The sequence below is a fragment of the Geotrypetes seraphini genome, chromosome 13 (assembly GCF_902459505.1).
Source record: "Geotrypetes seraphini chromosome 13, aGeoSer1.1, whole genome shotgun sequence".
Taxonomy (NCBI): domain Eukaryota; kingdom Metazoa; phylum Chordata; class Amphibia; order Gymnophiona; family Dermophiidae; genus Geotrypetes; species Geotrypetes seraphini.
Genome location: NC_047096.1, coordinates 37,617,742 through 37,636,740, shown reverse-complemented (window position 1 = coordinate 37,636,740; position 18,999 = coordinate 37,617,742). Strand labels below are relative to the sequence as shown.

The 18,999-nt window shown below is 42.7% G+C and overlaps 1 protein-coding gene across 5 annotated transcripts in view; it reads right to left on the bottom strand.

Annotated features, from left to right (window-relative positions):
* Nucleotides 1-454: 454 nt before the first annotated feature.
* Nucleotides 455-18,999, bottom strand: part of LOC117347498 (protein Aster-B) — a 206,515-nt gene continuing 187,970 nt past the window's right edge. For 4 of the 5 annotated variants that reach the window (XM_033918534.1, XM_033918536.1, XM_033918535.1 and 1 more), the window contains 11 exons: nucleotides 18,176-18,332; nucleotides 16,059-16,236; nucleotides 14,006-14,149; nucleotides 11,830-11,948; nucleotides 11,488-11,630; nucleotides 11,078-11,181; nucleotides 9,552-9,755; nucleotides 8,525-8,615; nucleotides 7,644-7,751; nucleotides 5,250-5,367; nucleotides 455-4,756 (listed from right to left, as the gene is read on the bottom strand). In XM_033918534.1, coding sequence (XP_033774425.1) covers nucleotides 4,667-4,756; nucleotides 5,250-5,367; nucleotides 7,644-7,751; nucleotides 8,525-8,615; nucleotides 9,552-9,755; nucleotides 11,078-11,181; nucleotides 11,488-11,630; nucleotides 11,830-11,948; nucleotides 14,006-14,149; nucleotides 16,059-16,236; nucleotides 18,176-18,332 — 1,456 coding nt within the window. In that variant the 3' untranslated portion in view covers nucleotides 455-4,666. The remainder of the gene's footprint in view (nucleotides 4,757-5,249; nucleotides 5,368-7,643; nucleotides 7,752-8,524; nucleotides 8,616-9,551; nucleotides 9,756-11,077; nucleotides 11,182-11,487; nucleotides 11,631-11,829; nucleotides 11,949-14,005; nucleotides 14,150-16,058; nucleotides 16,237-18,175; nucleotides 18,333-18,999) is intronic. The other variant, XM_033918539.1, reaches the window with a different exon arrangement.

Here is an 18,999-nt window from a genome sequence, read left to right as displayed (position 1 = left end):
CTTATATACCGCTAAATTCCGTTAGGATTCTCACCTGCATGTGCACATAGTTAGCAACTGGTTCAAGTTGTGGACTATTTGGCGATATCAAGAGTGGAGTGTTTTTTTAACCTATGATAAGAACGGGGCAGCCTTACTTTACTGTTTGTAAATTGCTGCCACAAGTGGTTTGAGGCTTTTTTCTCCACATTCCCATAGCCACAATTGAGCGAGCCTTCCACTGGACATTTTGAATAACTTTTTGATTAGAGATTTTTGGATAGACTCTAGAGCACAGGTGTCAAAGTCGGTCCTCGAGGGCCAGAATCCAGTCGGGTTTTCAGGATTTCCCCAATGAATCTGCATGAGATCTATTTGCATGCACTGCTTTCAATGCATATTCATTGGGGAAATCCAGAAAACCCGACTGGATTCCGGCCCTCGAGGAGGGACTTTGACACCCCTGCTCTAGAGATTATGCCAAAGGCAGCCTCAATGAAATCAGTAACAGCACAGGAGGCATTTTCACATCTTCCTAGAGGACAGCACTAGATCTGAGAAAGGAAATCCTGTGCAAGATCAGGTTTGTCAATGCAAACCTGTTCTGTGTTCATTTAAATAGATATTAATGCTACTTAAACAATTGTGTTACTTTGGGTCTTTTTAATGTCTTCCTTAACAGTAGATCCAATTATATTTGATATATTCAATCTTATAAATATCAAAGACATAAAGAAGGTTCCAGAAGCACCAGGGTCCTAATTTAACCTTCCGGCCCAATATGTTTCTTCTGAATAGTGGCATTTATGCATCAAGAAAGTGCAAGTCAACCAATGAGATCAGTCTCTACAAATTGGCAAGGGGACTGCCTAAATTTTGATTTTTTTTTTTTTTTTTAGCTCTCACCTTTTTCAGTAGTAGTTCAATGCTTAAAGCAACTCTTTAGGTAATAGTATTGGCATGAATATTACAAGAATAAAATGTTAAGGGCCCCTTTTACAAAGCCACAGTAGTAATTCCAGGTGTAGCAAATGCGACAAAGCCCACAGAAATTGAATGTGCTTCGCTACATTTATGACATGGGAATTCCTATCATGGCTTTGTAAAAGGAGCACTCTTTCAGTTTTTTTCTTGTGAAAGTGCAACACTTTGTTGAGACTTCATTTACAGAGTGGGTTACAGCTGTTTCACTTTGTCCTAAAGCGCCATTCAGCTGCAATATAATGACATCAAATACTGTGAAGCTCCTGAACCATGAGTTGCAGGTGATTTGTCTATTGTTGGACTGATGCCAAATTAAGGGATGACATCACTAATGTGGAAGACTGAAGTACGGTGATATAATCCTGCTGTAACACACAATACAAGCTAAAGTTGAGATATTTTGACGAGGCAGAAGGCTGTCCTGTTTTCCTACCGTCATTATTGCTCTTATACCAAACTGGAAATATGAACAATGCAATGTGAAAACTCAGTCACTTTGGAGTTTTAGGAATGGAGAGGAAAATATGTGCTGTGCTTCCTGTATATTAGTAACCCTGACAGAATTTTGGTTTTCATACTTTCAAAGCAACAGAAAGAGTCATGCTCTTGGCAGTTTCCCAGTCATCCCTACTTAAGACACCATACCCTGCTTTAGCAATACTCATCTCTTTTCAGGGCTTTTAACATTAACAAACACCAGTGATTTTCCCTGCAATGCACCATAGTACAATGTTGAAATAAGTAAGACTAAATTATTTACACCAGTTGGGCACTGGGCTTAAGTGGGAGACTAAAAGGCTGCGGTTGAGCGTCTCACTAATCTCTCTTGAATAAGTGTTGGCTATTTTGGTTTTGCAGATGAACACTGTGGGGCTCATTTTCAAAGCACTTAAGATACACAAAGTACCATAGAAACCGGTGGCACTTTGTGTGTCTAAGTGCTTTGAAAATATGCCTTTGTGTATATATCTTCTTGAATTTAGCACGGCAGGTGCACTCTGAACTTAACTCTAGAAATATGCGGCACTTAACACAAAGAGGACAATGCTAGAAAGATGTGGAGACTATTCCAGAAAGGCAAGTAGGTGCCTATTGTCCTTTACAGAATACTAAAGTAACTGCACATATGTGTTTAAATATAAGCACTTACCTCAGCCACAGAACCAGTGCAAATGCTTACATCTAAATTCTGAAGATATAAATGTAACTTATAGAATTTCAAGCTATACATATGTGTCAGCCCCACCCATGTGAATACCCATCTGCAAACTACATGTTACTGAAAATATGTGGGTAATTAAAGAATAGTGCATAGTCAGATTAGTGGCATTATTCTGGTCATTTACATACACAATGGTACCTAAATGTAAGTGGTCCCAATATAGAATGACCTTTTTGCCAAACAACCTACTTTCGTCAAACCAGTAGATGAAAGACTGACAACCGCTGAACTGTGCAAATTTAGAGGCTGCTTCTCAATAACTGTCCCTTTGAAATCAGTCCTGCTTGTTACAGGCTTCCTACTAACCTTTGGGAACTACTTATAATCACTATCAACTGCAAGCCAACCTCATGGAAACCAGCAGTACAAGATAAATTGCAACTAAGCAATGGAAGTCAAGAGTGCTCTTCGGTGGATGGCAAATAATCTTTATAAATATAGCAGCATTCACTGCTAACTGACCCCCAACCTCTAAAAGTCACTGGCACTTGTGAAGGAGTCCCATCCGAATACCATCTCAATGATACTAAAAACCCACTAAAAGGGACAATGGTTTTTTCAGACAAAAGATGATGTTCAATGTCATGTCCTTGGTATAATTAATGATGGAGGCCTGTGTTTCCTGTCAAAGAAACTTGCCCCTGTGGAACAAGAGGCACAAAACAACTGCAAGGCAATGTCGAAAAGACCAGCAAGCCACCATGGCTCTTATTTCTCTTGTATGCTTCACCCCTCCTGTTCTTTCTTCTACAATGCTCCCATAGTATTAGTACCAATGGAGAAGAAAAGGTGAAGGAAAACACTTGATACCTTCATAAGCTATTTATCCTTCTCCATCTGCTGGATCTTAGTTACTATATTCTTAAATATGGAACATCCCCAAGTGATGATAACAGCAGCATCAAGTCTGACATCTTTCACCTTCTAGCCCTCCAAATTTACACTCCTACTTTTACCTTATTTGCATATTCCTCTGTTTATAATAAGATATTTGAGAAGGGATAAGTTGCAGAGGGTAGAGACATATGCATTATAAACAAACTTAATAGCTTCACAAATTAGGAATACGTCATAGGTAAAATACTCTTAACATTCAAGTATTTGCATTATTTAAAAATGATAGGAAAGGAAAATTCTCCATGCACTACAGATATGAGGGTCAAAAGGATTATTTCATATGACGCTCATGCTGTCATGGATCAGGCCTAGCAGGATGAAGACTGTTTTGGGAGGGTGGTGGGGTAAGGAAGAGGGCATGTCTGAATCATGGAGTAGGAAGCTCTGTTTTTAGTGCACCATGGGTTCAGGCTCTAGCAAAATAAAAATATAAATATGTCAACGTTTCAATTTCTAGAAAATACAGCCTCTCCTATATTGATGAAGTGAAGGACTCAGGGGGAAGGGCACTTTTCAATATATCTCCAGCTGACCTGCATTGGCGTCTCCTCACTTTTCGGTACCATGCCTCACCCCCTTGCTCACACTGACCAAAGCCTGTTGAGTTCCCATTGTCCTTCACTCTTACCTTGTAGACAACTCTCCTTTTCTTTGCCTCCTACAGCCTCCACTTGACCCTATGCTGACCTCCAGGGTACTGAAATGGATTTCAGAGGCAGATGTATAATCTCATTTTTGGTCCAGATTTGTTTTTTGCTTAGTTTCTCTTATAAATATAAATATATATATATTTTTGTTTGTTTCTGTGCCGTAACTCTGTTCCACAGTAAGTTCCATATTGTACCCCCAGCTGTGAGAGGGATCATACTCCATCACATTAATTAGTGCATCAAATCCCCACCCCCAACTCTAGCAGTTCCAGAGTTGAAGACAAGGAGAAGTTCCAGTTGCTGCACGCTCCAAAAACTCCAGCTCTTGGTCACAAGCTATATGCAGGCCCCTGTTGCATTCGTTCCTTTGTGTTGCTTGATTTCAAGAAAGCCAAGCCCAGTCAGAGTCCCTGTTAAGCAGACTGCAGTGATGGTATGATGATGTGATGACTCCTAAAGTGTGCAAAGACTGCCAGGTGTGAAGGCAAGTTCACAGGCCTCGGAGGTAGAGGAAACCAACAATGTTCTTAGACCGTCCATAACAGACCTTTGCTTTAAAAAAAAAAATGCACACAAAAGCAGATGATGACAACTGTAACAAGAAAATGCAGTAGAAAAGAAGTGTGAAGTGGAGGCCCAGCTTACTACGACTAGTTTCTTCTAATTAAGAGGTCAGACGGTCAAGGCTCTTGTCCAATGCCTCTTTCATGACATGCGGGAGGGTCAGCACTGCCTCTTGCTTCAGTTCATAAAGTTCCCTATTTTAAAATCTCTATATAATATATATTTTTATGTATATATATATATACGTATTATATATACATACATATATATCTATATCTATATACACATAGATATAGATATAATTTAATTTATATTAATTCCTATACACATATTGCATACTATCCTCTGGCAGTCTGTGTCATGCTTTGTGTCAATGGTAATGGCTCCGTTTTTCATCTGGTTTGGACCCATAATCACGCGATCCAATGCCATTCTGAAGGTTTATTAAAGAGTCCTTCATCTGCAAAGTAAAAGCAAGAGAAGGAAGTTGAGCTTGGTTATACCTGCTACTGGAGGTAGGGGAGTGCGAGCAGCATAAGACTTTTCCAAAGAATTATCAGGGCAAAATAGGCCAGAAAGCCCACCATTCCTTCACACACTCCAGACAAAAAGAGGGTCTGTGGGTCCTGCCCTCTCACCTCACTTTCTTGTGTCATTTCACAATGCTATCTCACTTTCCCGTCCTTTCAATCGGTGTCTCTCTAAGCACTGTTCTTGGTTACCTACTTTGCACCAGATACCCAATCTCCAGGTTTCCTTATTTCCTCATCACATCTTCATTATGCTCAATGATATTGAGATCCTTCATATGTTTCCTTTCTACCCCACAACTATTTTATGATCTGATTCTAACTCTGGCTTCCACTCAAAGCTAACTTTTGACCAGCCCGGGTTTCTTTCCTATTCTCACCACTTCACCCTTTAGTTATTAAATTATTCGTTTCTGTTCTCACCTGGTCTAGCAGCATCACAGATGATTTGATAATTTCTCTCCATTTCTGTAGTTCACTGTCATGGTATTTCTGCTGTGATTCTAGCAACTGGGTCCATTCGGCCTGTGACTGAGGCACTCTGCCCAGAGGAAACAATACAGAAAGATGTTTTCAAGATGTTACAGTTCTTCCTCAACCTTGAAATCCCATGCTTTCTTGACACAGTGCTCATCTCCACCACATCTCGGGAGTTTGTTCCATGTATCTACCACTCTTTCTGAAAAGTAGTAGCTCCTTAGATTATCTTTGAGTTTATCCCCCCTTTAACTTCATCTTGATTTCATTTACAAGAGTACATATTAATTTTATAAAAAGTTGATTATGGATATTCCTCCAATAGAATGTCTGCCGATTTCAGCAGATGTTTTAGCTATTTCCTTCCTTTTGGTATATTCTGCACCTAATATGGGAAGTTCATCTGTGGGTTCATTAATGGATGTTAAGTGGCCACAAATTTTACTGATGTGGTAGTTTTAGGTGATTTTAATTATGCTGGTAATTTGGGCTTGAACAGCTATCAGCATTTATTTTTTAGAGATAATGGATGATTTGTGATTTAAACAATTAGTGTCAGTCCCTACACAAATTCATGGGAACATTCTTGATTTGGGTGTTTGTTTCTAACATTATATCTCATTGTTGGAATGTTGAAGTGGTTCCGGTTAGTTGGTCAGACCATTATTTTATTCATTGTTCTTATGTTCAAGCTACTAAAAAGAAGAAAATTGGTAAGACTGCTCCAATTAAAGTAACTAGATTAAAGGAAAATTTGACAATAGTGGATATAGCATAGTTACTCACCAGTAGTGGGTATTATCCAAGGACAGCAGGCAGGTATTCTCACACGTGGGTGATGTCATCCACAGAGACCAGCACAAATAGCCAAAAAGTGTACTGTCACTTTAAAACTTTAAGACCACCCATACCATGCGTATGCTAGTGCCTTCCTGCCCATCGGCTCGCAGGACCATCATTCCGTAATAAAGCTAAGAAGCCAAGTTGGGGGGGGGGGGATAGGGAGAGTTGTAAGAACATCTTCCTGCTCTCCTCAGATAACACACTACACTACAGGTGAGTAACTATGCTTTATCCAAGGACAAGAAGTCAGTTTATTCTCACATGTGGACTCCCTAGCTGCCAGAATCATGTCTTTGAGAAAAGGCTATTAACTACTATCATGAGCCTAGCAAAACGAATAGGTCGGAGGGAAGTGAGCATCTAAATGAAAAATAGATTTTATAGAACTGCTTGTGCGACCTGACAATACAGTCTGGAACAATTCTCCAAACAATAGTGGGATGTGAAGGTATGGATGGATGGAGGATCAGGTGGCAGCTATGCAGATGTCTTCAATGGGAGTGTAACGCAGATGAGCTACTGAAGTTAATTAATGCTCCAAATTTATGTGCAGTGACATGGCCTTCAAGCATCAGCCCAGTCCAAGCATAGCCAAAGTTTATATTGTCTGCCAACCATGTTGAGATTGGTTCTTTTGGTGATAGGAGGTCCAAATTTGTTGGGATCAAAAGTAATATGCAAGAGCACATTTACAGTCCAAATGTGTGGAGTGCTGCTTCACCAGGGTGAGAATGTGGTCTTCAGAAGAAGACAGGTAGAGCTATGGACTGGTTCAGACAAGAACCACGCTGTTATGTTAGAATGACAAGTAAGTTAAATCTGACTGCAGTGCTTGAAGTTCACTGACTTGGCGAACAGATGTAAGAGATATGAGGAACACTACTTTCCAAGTGAGATTCTTAAGGGATGAAGTTGAGAGGAGTTCAAATGGAGTGGAAAGTATTACACTGAGGTTCTAAGCCACTAGGGGACGCTTGAGAGGCAGTTAGGTATGGTAGAGGCCTTTCATGAATCTGGATGCCAAATGATATAGTGATAATGGCTTTTTCTCCAGTGGTGAAAGAAAAGTACTAATAGCATTGAGATGAAATGTGACTGAAGTAGTCTTGAGACCAGAATTAGAAAGGTATAGAAGATAGTCAGAAGTAATCCAAGGAAATACTACTTTACATAAATGGTAGAAGATATGTGGAACAAACTCCTGGTAGAGGTGGTGGAAACAAGTGCTGTGTTTGAATTCAAGAAAGCATGAGACAGGTATTTGGGATTTCTTAGGGGCAGGAAGAGATAGCGGATGATATGGATGGACAAACTGGATGGGCCATATGGCTTTTATCTGCTGTCATTTTCTCTGTTTCTATGAAAGCTCAGTTCAGTCTCTTTCTCCTAATACCCTCAGTCTGTTACTATTCCAAAGCTTGCAGCCACTGATATGCTGGTGTGAGCTGGGGTACACCCTGAAGGAAGAAGTTCAGGACAATAACCTGAAGGTCTTACCTTTCCTGAAGCCGTAGCCCTTGCCAGGCAGTAAGTGTCTGTGTAGTATATTCCAGCATCCAAAGTTTATAGAAAAGCATCATATTTAGAATCACCAAAAGCACAAGGCTGGGGAAAGAAATGTCAAAATGAAAAAAAGATTTTAAATAGAGATGTCCCTCAATGTCAACTTCTTCTACTAGTTCCCAACAAGAAACAGAAAACTGACCTCATGGAACATTCTATCCCAAAGCTTACCAAACTCGGCACTGCACTGTTTGGAGCAGCTATGCTCTCCTTTATGCCCTGAGGACCACTGCTGCAAGGGAAATCATAGCTGCCCTGCTGCAGTAGTCACTTAAGTTGGCTCTGAACCGATGACTCCGACATGATTGCGACACCAGTGTAGAAGTCGCTGAAGTCTCTGGGTGTCAAGACCTGGGCAAGCTGTGAGGGAGGGCACTGCCAGTTCCATCTTCTCTGGGGGCAGCTATGTTCTCTCTTATGCTCTCAGGACCACCCAGCATGCAGCAGTGTGCCTTTGCCAGCATGGATGGCCCCCAGCTCAGATCACAGTGAGTGTGAAGGCAAACTTTTAGACATCTCTCATTTGGGTGCCCAGAATTCCAGTGCCAGAATAGGTGGCACCTATACCAGGGTGCCTATTCCTTTGCACTCAAATGATGATGTCTAAACGTCTTGCTTTGGATCTAAGAGGAGGACTGCATTAGACCATCAGATGGGATCTATGATGTTGCATCGACACTAGGGTGACATTGCTTCTGTACACCTTTGGCATTTTCATTAACTTCACAGGATCAAAGACCGAGATGTTGCGGCTTCAGATTTCTTTGTGCATGCTTCCTGTTACCCTTTCACTTGCCCCACATCTAACTACTTACACACAGCTGATGATCAGCAGGAGTTTGGAGACACTCTGAAGGTGGAAACCACTCTGCCGCTCCTCTGGAATGTGTCGCGTTTGTGTGGAACCTGGTGGGAAATTTATATCTTTATAAAGTTGTTCATTATTACATATGGCCCTAGATTATCTTCTTGAACTACTCTATAAAGTGATGAATTGGCTGCAAGGAAGAAGTGACCACCTAAATCCTTTAGGATGGATATTTACTCACAGCCAAACCAGGTTCATAATTTTGCCTACAGGACTCATTAATATAAAGACGTGGTAATAATGCCTGGGAACTAAACATAACAATAGCCATACAGGGTCAGACCAATGGTCCATCTAGCCCAGTATCCTGTTTCCACAGTGGCCAATCCAGGTCACAAGAATCTGGCAGAAATAGTAGCATGAACAGAATGCAAGATTTAGGCAGTCTCCGGAATCAAATGTTTGCTAATAATGCCACCTACGTATTGAACCAAGAGATTTTAGTCAGTATTAGCTAACTTTTGGCCAGGACTACTGAAAGTGCAAAGAGATCCCTGCAAAGTCCCTTGCCTACTGGTACAGTACCTCTTTGCATGTGGGATATTAGAAGTGCTGCTTTCACCTCATAGGGAAAACTCACTGTAGTCTCTTTCTCTTATCCCTTCCATCAAGTCACCATGATAACTGCAAACTGTGTGGTGCAGTGATTAGAGCTACAGCCTTAGTAAGTCGCTTAATCCCCCATTGCCCCAGGTACATTAGATAAGAGTGTGAACCCACCAGGACAGACAGGGAAAAATGCTTGAGTACCTGAATGTAAACCACTTAGGTTATAAGTGGTATATAACTGCTAAAAATAAAAAAATAAAAAATATCGTAAGACTCGACCAAGTCTATCTGAGACCATAGCACAATAATGCAGATCTCTTTCTGCCCACGACCTTCACTTAATATATCTGTGTGAAATGCCCATACTATAGCATACTCATGCCTATTACCTAGCAGCAGTGTCAGGCTTCTTAAGAAAGTGTTACCTGCCACGTGTTTGATTCGGTGTATGACCTCTTCATCAGTAGGGGTGGTTACTGGGGTCAATGTGTCCTCCAGATGAGGGACTCTCAGGTGAGTGTGGGGTCGCTTCCTACGGCGTATTACTGGAGCTTTGATCACCTTCTCTTTGGGTGACTGTCGGTGTAGCTCAGCCAAGTAGGCACTCTCTGTTTTGGCCAGCTCACTTTCTGCAGATTGTAAGTAGCAGACAAAACTCATTAAAAAGCTGAAGTTCTTCTAAAGAACGGATGGTGCTGGCCATGGGAGTAGGCTGTGGGAAGATAAGGATGAAAGGCACTGCCCAAACATTGCATGCCAGTACTTGAAAAGGGAAGGCCACATGGTCCTTGCCTGTCTAAAATTTGAAGCCCCTCCTCTTGCTGCTGCCATACTTTGTTCCCTACAAGTCCCTCACTCACTCCCACAGCCCAGCATCTTTCATTCTGAAACCTTCCTTCCTGCCGAGGCTCCTTCACATTGATGCAGGAACAGCAAAATTGAAAGCAATAATGAGCATTCTGAGCCACCCTCCCACACACCCCCATGATGTACTAAGCCCTCCCTTCTCCCCCCTTCCCATAAATGAATCTCCCCTCCATCGATGTCCAGGTAGGCCCCCCTGGGCCTACCTGTGTACTTGGATGTCAAGCGGTGGTCTTCAGGGGCAGGAGTACAGCCCCCCTCGCTCTTGCCCCCTCACGGCAACTATTCAAAATAGCTGTCACAATCTCTCGCAGCAGCTCCCAGCACTACAGGAAGTATCACAAGCTGCAGCGAGAGGTTGCAGGAGTCATTTTGAATAGATGCCACAAAGGGGCAAGAGAAAGGGGGGGCCATGCTCCTGCCCCTGAAGACCCCTGCTGGACAACCAGGTACACAGGAAGGCCGGGAGGGGGGATTGGTTCAGGGGAGGAGAGAAAAGGGGAGATTTGGTACCTCACAGGGGGTGGAAGAGAATTTCGGAATGCCCATGGGAAGGTGAGGAGGGAATTTAAAAAGAAAACAGTTATGTGGCCCTGGCCTGATATTCAGCCATGGTCGCATAATTCACTTAAGCAGGCCCGGCTGAATATTGGCCCACATAAGCTCCAGCAGCCTGCCTGCTCACATCTAGCCCTTAATATTCACTGTCGGTACCTGGACATGGCCCGCACGGAATACTGGGGGCTAATTTTAGCTAGCAACAGTTAGTGTTTAAAAAAACGCTGACTGCCACCGGCTGAATATTGGAGGGAGTGTGTGTATGCAAGTGTGTACGTGTATAACAGAGGGGGGAGGAACCCCCCAATCTGAGTGGGGGAGGGGAGTTATCCCTTCCTTCTTCTGCTGGCAGCTCCTAACACTAGTCCCACCCCAAACAAAGCAGGCAAACTACCTCTATTGTGCCAGTAAGTGCAGAAAAGCAATTTTTGTTGCATGTTTCTGCAGCATTTGGTCAAGCACCCCATCCCCAGGTTAAACCTGACAGCAGCCATACAATTTACAACAAGTGCAACAATGCAGCAGTCACCTAAATGATGGAAGTAGTCATCCAGTCCACTCCAAAAATTCTTCTCTATGAAGGTTTTCACCAGCCCCCAAGGCTGTTTTCTGTAACGTAGCTCTGTGGAAACCCTAGACGCAAGCATCAAAGGCAGGTTAGGAAAAAAAAAATTCCAAGCAAGATACATTTGTGGACAAAGAAACTGTATTGATCATGCAACAGCCATAACCAAACCCCGTCGCTTAGTGCACTGCACTTCTGCACTAAAAGCCTCACTTCTGATCAGGCCTCAGAGATTTTTCTCAGTTCAAGGGGATTACTTCTAAGCTGATACTCCCAGTCTGTTGCATGAAGAGGTGGGGGCAACATAGAAGGCGAGTCTGCCTCCTTTTACAGAATCAAGATAGCCCTCCCTCCCCCAATAGGCAGAACAGTACCTGAGTCGACTCTTATTCCTGGCAACACGGGTGAGTGTGTAGCGATTGACAGTATAAAAATAATCATGATACGGAACATCATGGGTTAGCACCTCAGCATCTATTACGTAGCACTCGCTCTCTTGACTTGCTTTGTACAGGGTCTGAAAAGCAAACAGAACACAGCTAGCCAATAAATTACGGCGGCAGAGTTTCAGGCTGGGCAAACCCTCATAGAGAAACCTTCAGCTCTTCCGTCGACAGAGGCAGGTCGCCAGGCTCATCCATTTTTCCCACCCCAGCCCCTTTTAGAGACACCTCAAGCTCCTGTTACCACAGAGACAGGTTTCTCACTCTACACACCTGAGTCTCAGTGACAGTGGCCGTTTTTGGAGCCAGTGGATTAGTGAGGGTGATGGTGTACAGGATGACACGGGTCTGGTTTCCGCTGTCTTCTTTCGACCAGGGGTGAAGGATGACCTCTGACAAACAAGAGCTGTATTAAAATCGCATCTTTTTGTTCCCTTCTTTTCCCTACTAAACCAGTGCAAATCATATCCCGAAACCCATGCCTCTAAGCAGACGTGAATTTTAAAAGACAGTCCCTGGATTATGCACAAATTTGACTGCATTCTAGAGACATGTACCAGATGTAGGTACCTGCCATACATTTCATAAATGTTTATTTTATAGAAAGTATGCCACTAGTACACCTACCTTTGCAATCCAGCTCTGCCTCCTCTAAATGTTACTAAATGTCCTTGCATGCATATACTTGCATAACAACTCGATTTTCCACCTCAATGCACAAATCATACCTCTTTGATAAATTTCTCTAACCCCTACCCTCCCGGCCAAACTACCAAACTCTAACCATCTCTCCTCCTTTTCCTGACCCTCCTTGTAATTGAAAACTGGTTACCAATACACTTGACAATTACTCTCTGTATCTTCGCTGTATATGTACAGTCTCTTCCCCTGTAAACCGCTTTGAACTGTTTGTGGTATAGCGGTATACAAAAATAAAGTTGTTATTATTATTAGTTTGTGTTACAAATCACAAGTAGGCATTTATCTTTGCAGTTAGGCATCTTACTGAAAATTTAGCCCAATAGCCCTTGCAAAGAAGTATGCCATCTTCTTCTGGGGGGGGGGGGAAGAGGAGGTGGATTGAGAACCAAGGAAGCCAGGGTTCACATCTTGCTGCTGTGTTGACACTGCCTGTGGCACTAGGTAAGTCACTATCCCCCCACTGCCTCAACTACAAACTTAGACTGTATGGGGTCGATATTCAACAGGCAGCGTTCAGCATTAGTCACTATTCCCAGATATTCAATGCCAGGCCCTGTCCGGGCTTCGGCACAAAATATCCAGTTTTGTGAAGCTGGCTAACGCATAGCCAGTTATTACCTATGGGTTACCACATAAAGACAGGACTGACTTCTATGTGGTCCTATTTATGCAGTTAACCTGGATGGTTAAGTGCTGCATATTGGCTCTTATTTGGTCAAGTATCAACTCTACCCCCCTCTCCATAACCACAAAATAGCCAGTTTGCAGTTCAACGTTAATCAGTTATTTTCAGTGGCACTAACCAGTTCCATGCCACTGAAAATTAACAGTTAGCCTTGAAAAGGCAATTTAACCAGCCAAGAACCATTTTTGGCTGCTTAAATTGCTTATCATCCCATAAGTTGTTTGTCACAGGAACATAACGTATGTGTATACTTATCATCGCTGGACAGTACCACCATAAAAATGACAAGTATTATTATTATTATTGATGTTACACCTCCTGTAGTGATATCAGGATTTCATGCAGTGACTGTTCTATGAATGTGACTATAAGTATATGGGGAGTTTGGTTCTAACACATGTTTCCAACCCAGGCATTAATCATCTGATACATGGAGCATTGTAGAGGAATTTTATGCCATGGATGGGAGCTAGAGTGCTGGTTCATTGTGTGTTGGTGGATGCTCTATGTTGCAATGTGATGGTGTGCCATTCATTGGCTGCCCTGTGCTATAATCTAATGTCATTTGAGACTGTGATGTTGTTCCAATCAATAGTGGGATATATATTGGAGGCAATTCTATAACTTGGTGGCCCCATTTTAGAAGCCCCAATGCAGCATGATAATCGCTAATTTTATAACAAAATATGGATGTACCCAAGCCAATATAGAATATTAGTGCAATTCAGCATTGGTGTTCCTTATTTTAGCTGCAAACACTTATGCCATGTCAATGGCTGGCGTAAATGTTCATGCTCAAGTGTTTCAAGTAATGCATATAACTGACTATTCTAGAACTTATGTAAATTACTTGGCACCACGCACCTAGTCTGGTCATGCTCCTCCCACATATTCACCTACTTTAGAATTACATGTGATAGCACTTCGCAGAAGAACGCCTAGTGTACCTATGTGCAAACCTGGCAATTAAAGGTGCTCTTGACAAGGATGAGTGGCACAGAACTCTAGGTGCAAGGTTACAGAATTATCCCCATTGTACATTTCACAGTGGCTAGAACTTACCAGAGAACCGGCGTTGTTCCATGAAGTTTCTCTGGAACTGTGAATCCGTGAAAAGAAGATCAAACAATTTATCCACGCTGAAATTTAAAACCTCGTTCATATACTGTCGACCATTCAGGTCTTCATAGAAGGCCTGAACTTCTCCTACAGAGCAGAGACAACAAGAGGGACGAGAAGAGGTAAAAAGTGATAGGATTAATCTAAAAAGAGAGGGTTGGGTTATTTTAGGGGATGGGACTATAAGTTAGTATATTAATTAAGGACTCTTACTGAAGCTTAGTGCATGCTAACAGTCATTAATGTGCACTAGCAGAGAAATTCTATAACCTGCCGATGCCTAAGTCAATTGAAAAATGCCATCAGAAATGCCAAAAAATGGCAGTGTTGAAATGCCTACCGATGTCTAAATAAAAGACAACTAGGTAGCCGCTTTAGGCTGCGGAATCCTAAAGTAGGCAACGCCAACACCAGAAGTGGCATTAGGTGGCTGAAATATAGGCCAGGGTTTTCCGGGCCTGCATTTCAGCTGCCTATCTATGCCATCACAGGATCCTAAAAGATAGCCCGCAGCAGCCATAAGCCGATCGTGGCAGGGGGGGGGAGCCTTAGGTGCCTGGGCCAATCAGGGCCTTAGGCCCCTCCCAGGTGCATCCCCGCCATTGTGAAGAGGCGGGCCTCCTGGCAGGAGGGAGGTCCACCTTACTACAAAAGGTAAGGGGGGTTTAGGGGGGCTAAGGGGTGCCTGGGTGGGGGGCTTGGGGGTATTGGCGGTTAGAGAGGATCATGGGTTCGGGGGGGCCTGCTGTCAGGAGAAAGAGTGGACATCCTCCTGCCGATGCTGAGGGTCCCCTGCCGCAGCAGCTAAGCTGATCATGGCAGGGGTATTCCCCCCCCCCCCATCAGCCCAGCTTCGGGGAGCCCTGCTGGCTCAGCTGATTGGGGATAACTTCCCCTGTCGTGATCAGCTTATGGCTGCTATGGGCTGGTTTTAGGATCTCGAGGGGGCATATATAGGCGGCTGAATCATAGGTCTGGAAAATCCTGGCCTACATTTCAGCAGCCTATCTTGGCTGAATCAAGCGGCACCAGTGTTTAAGGCGGTCGCTGACATAGGCGCTGGTTAAAGAATCTGCATGCGTAACTGTACACCCTGCTCATGTCAACACCCACCTGCAAAGTATATGCTATTGAAGACATTTGCATACTTACAGAATAGTGCAACACCAAATTTTTGTTCTTTATATGTGTATGTGTTCATATGTGTGTGTAAAACAACAAGAATACAGGCCTAACGTTAGGCGCTCCTCATAAAATTACTTTATTTTTTAATTTGTTTATTCATTCATTCAATTTTCTATACCGTTCTCCCAGGAAAGCTCAGAATGGTTTACATGGATTTATTCAGCTACTCAGTGACTTAAATGGCCAAAGATATCTGTTTAAGTGCCATGCATATTTTTAAAAATACTTATGCAATCAGGACTCAATTCTACATACTGCGCCTAAAAATATGAGCATCCAAAAAGTTCTATTCTATAATCTGCACTTAAAGCTAGGCAAGGTTTATAGAATAGGGCTTACCCCTCTAAACAGTGACTAGATGTAGGTGCAATCATTTGCCCCAACGAAAACATGGTGCAAATGCCCGTACCAAAATTTAGGTGCGGAGGCCCTCATTCTATAATTACACTTGTAATTTAAAGGACTGCCCTTGATTTGCCCATGACCCACCCATTTCCACACTTCCTTTTTAAACCCACGCATAAAATTTAGGTGCGGATCCCGCATGTAAATTTACACGCACTATCCTTGATTCTAATTAATACCAATAATTACTTGTTAAAATGTTAGTTATCGATGCTAATTAGCTTTATTCAATTAAATTGCTCATGATCAAAATTGCCTGCACAAATTTTGGTGCCTTATATAGAATTAAGGGGTCAGTGTTTTCAAATATTGACTCATTTGTTTCTTGGTTGTTTTATCAATTTCTGATTTGAGAAATGTCCTGGATAGGGAGCCATATAAAAATCAGAACTCTAGAGCCACTCACCTTCATCATGGGTGGCTGAGGAGTCACTGAGTTCTGTAGGAATGTCTTCATTGTCATTGAAATCCAAGGAGGGAGAGATGATTGGGGGAATGAGCTCAATTTTCTCTCCGATGCTTTTGATGACCAGCTCTTTTGGCAGTGGGCTGTCCAGTTCCACCTCTGGGAGAATCCCATCAAACTGGAGTAGGGAAAATGTCCAAAGTTAATCATATGCCTTGCCCAAGAGATAGCTGGATTGGACACTCCTGTAAACTTATGGAAAGTAATTTTATACAGTAGCAGGGCTCCTGGTTTAAGAGGGCTAGTAGGGAACTACCATATATACTCGAATATAAACCCATCTGAATACAAACCAAGATACCATTTTTACCCCTTCCCTCTTTTTTAGGGGAAAAATGGTAACTTGAATATAAACCGAGAGTATGTATTCTACCATTCCTCCTCTTACATCCCTTGTGGTGTGCTACCACCCTCTTTCCCTCCCATTTATATCCCTCCTCCATCGCCCTCACTCATCTGCACCATATCGCACTGCCCTGGGCAGTTTACTGGCTGTGAGAACACCCTTCCCCAAATGAACCGGCAGTTTCCCCGCTGTCAGTGTGTCCCTATCTACCCCAAGGAACTGTAAGCGTGCCCCTTCATCCCTTTCTTTCTCTCACCCTGAACAGGCATGACCCACCCTCTTCCCAGATCCAGTGGCAGGACTCCCAGACTTACCGTGCTTCTCTGGTGGTCTAGTGACGCATTGGCGCAGGAATAATTATTATTTGCTTCTGCCCATGCTCTACTCAGTGGTGAAAATGGCTGCTGAGATTTCCAGCTGCAGTCTTGCAAGGTTAGACCACCATGGAAGCACGGTAGGCTTGAAGGTGCCACTGCATCCAGGAGGGGGATGGGTCGTGCTTGTTCAGGGTGGGGAGAAGAGAGAGGGATGAGCTGATGGCAGGAAACTGTCATTTTGGTGGGGGCCTGATGGCAGGGGAACTGTCAATTCGGGGGGGGGAAGGGCAACGGTTTATCAAACTTGATATATGCCATAATTTGCCCCTGTTTGAAGGTATATGTGGGTTAGACCACTCTTCCTTTCAAAATATGCATAAGTGAATACAAGAATATAGTGCAACAAGAGTTGTCTACATAGAAACAGACTTCAAGCTCCTATAGTTCTACATTGTTTGGAATGTAACCATGATTTCATTGACTTATATTGCAGTGTGATTGATCATATTCCAGATTGTACTGGTGATAGAAAATGGCTTTTATTCCATCACAAACAATTTAACACAAAGGATTACCGGTACACCTCAAGTTAGAATGCATCAATTTTATTAGGTTATCAGTGGGAGGAAGCTCCCTGGCCTGGTGCCAGTGATTGGGGTTTTTATTTTTTTTGTTCAACAGGAAATGATGTGACTGGACATTTTTTAAAGCGTTTTTGTTAAGTTCCTATTGAAAAGATTGTAGACAGTCCAAAATGTAGCAATCCAGTTAATTTATGTCCTCATAAATTCTGATAGGATAACTTCTCTTTCTGTCGCTCTTCACTGGCTGAGAATTTTATATAAATTATATTGTCTAATATTTAAGATCTTATATGGTGTAATACCACAGTATATGCTCTCTCATGTGCAGACCAACTATCAACCAGGATTATGCATATCCAAATCTAATGCAACTGTTTCCAAATCCTACAGGTATTTCTCTTATCAAACATAAGTATTTGGGCCATCCCGCCTAAAGTTAGATTCTTAACAAGGTTTGTCATCTTTAAAAAAGTGATCAAAACAATTTTATTTCACAAATTTATTCTTTCGAGATAGCTATATTATTAATAAGCAAAGCTACTTATGTTTTTGTGGCTTCCTAGATTAATGATCTAGCTTCCTTATTTTGTGATCTGCTTGTTTTAAAGTAGAATATAAAAGCTGTAACTGTAATTTAGGCACAACAATGCCAAATTATACCGATGTTGTGCCCTTATTGGAACCCATTACAGAATTGCTCCCTTAGTGACAAAGCCCTATGTACTGATTCTAAGATCCCCTAATTGAAAAACTACAGACTTCAGTGAACAAGATGAGACTAATATTTAATAGTGAGAAGGAGTCGCTTACTGAGATGGGTGCTTCACTGCTCCCCGTGGATGCCAGTGTACTATTAGTGAGGGATTTTTCAGGCATCAGAGGGCTGGCATCAGGTTTTACCTCCATGCTGTTCTTAGATGAATTGTCATTCACCTCTGCTTCTTCTACGGGAATCTCTTCACAGTACCTGCACTCGGAAAGAGAATATAGATCAGTAAGAACATCGTGACCATGTGTATTTTAAAACCAAATATAGGCTGATCAATACACCCTGCTTCTAACTATGGAACAGTCAACTCAGAATTCAAATCAATAGACAGGATATAAGCTAGTCAACATATACTAACTATTCCTGATAAAAACTTTAAAAGCTCATGTTAGTCTGATGTAGCAACACTGACAGAGGAAGGTGGCACCTTATAGGCTAACCAATTTATTGAGGTATGAGCTTCTGAGATCCAGAATCCACTTCATCAAATGCATGACATAAGGTTCAGGACAAGACTACATATATAGAAAAATGCATGGGAGAGGGATACAAAGACAGATTATTGTAAAATACAGGGCAGGGTGCTGAAAGAGATAATGGCTGCATAATTCAGTTAGCTGGCAGCTGTGAAGGGTGAGAGAGAACACTGATATGGGCCCCAGGGTGGGGCCCAAGGCCCACATTGCTGACGGCCGGCAGAAGCGAGACCCAACAGGCAGGAGGAAGTGAGCATCCCTCCTGCCATTTCAGCGCGGTGAAGGGGTGTTTGGCTGGCGGATGAGCTGGGGGGAGGAGGAACCGATGGCAGGAGGGAGTGGGCATCCCTCCTGCCATTTCGGCGCAATGCAGGGGGGGGGGTTTGGCT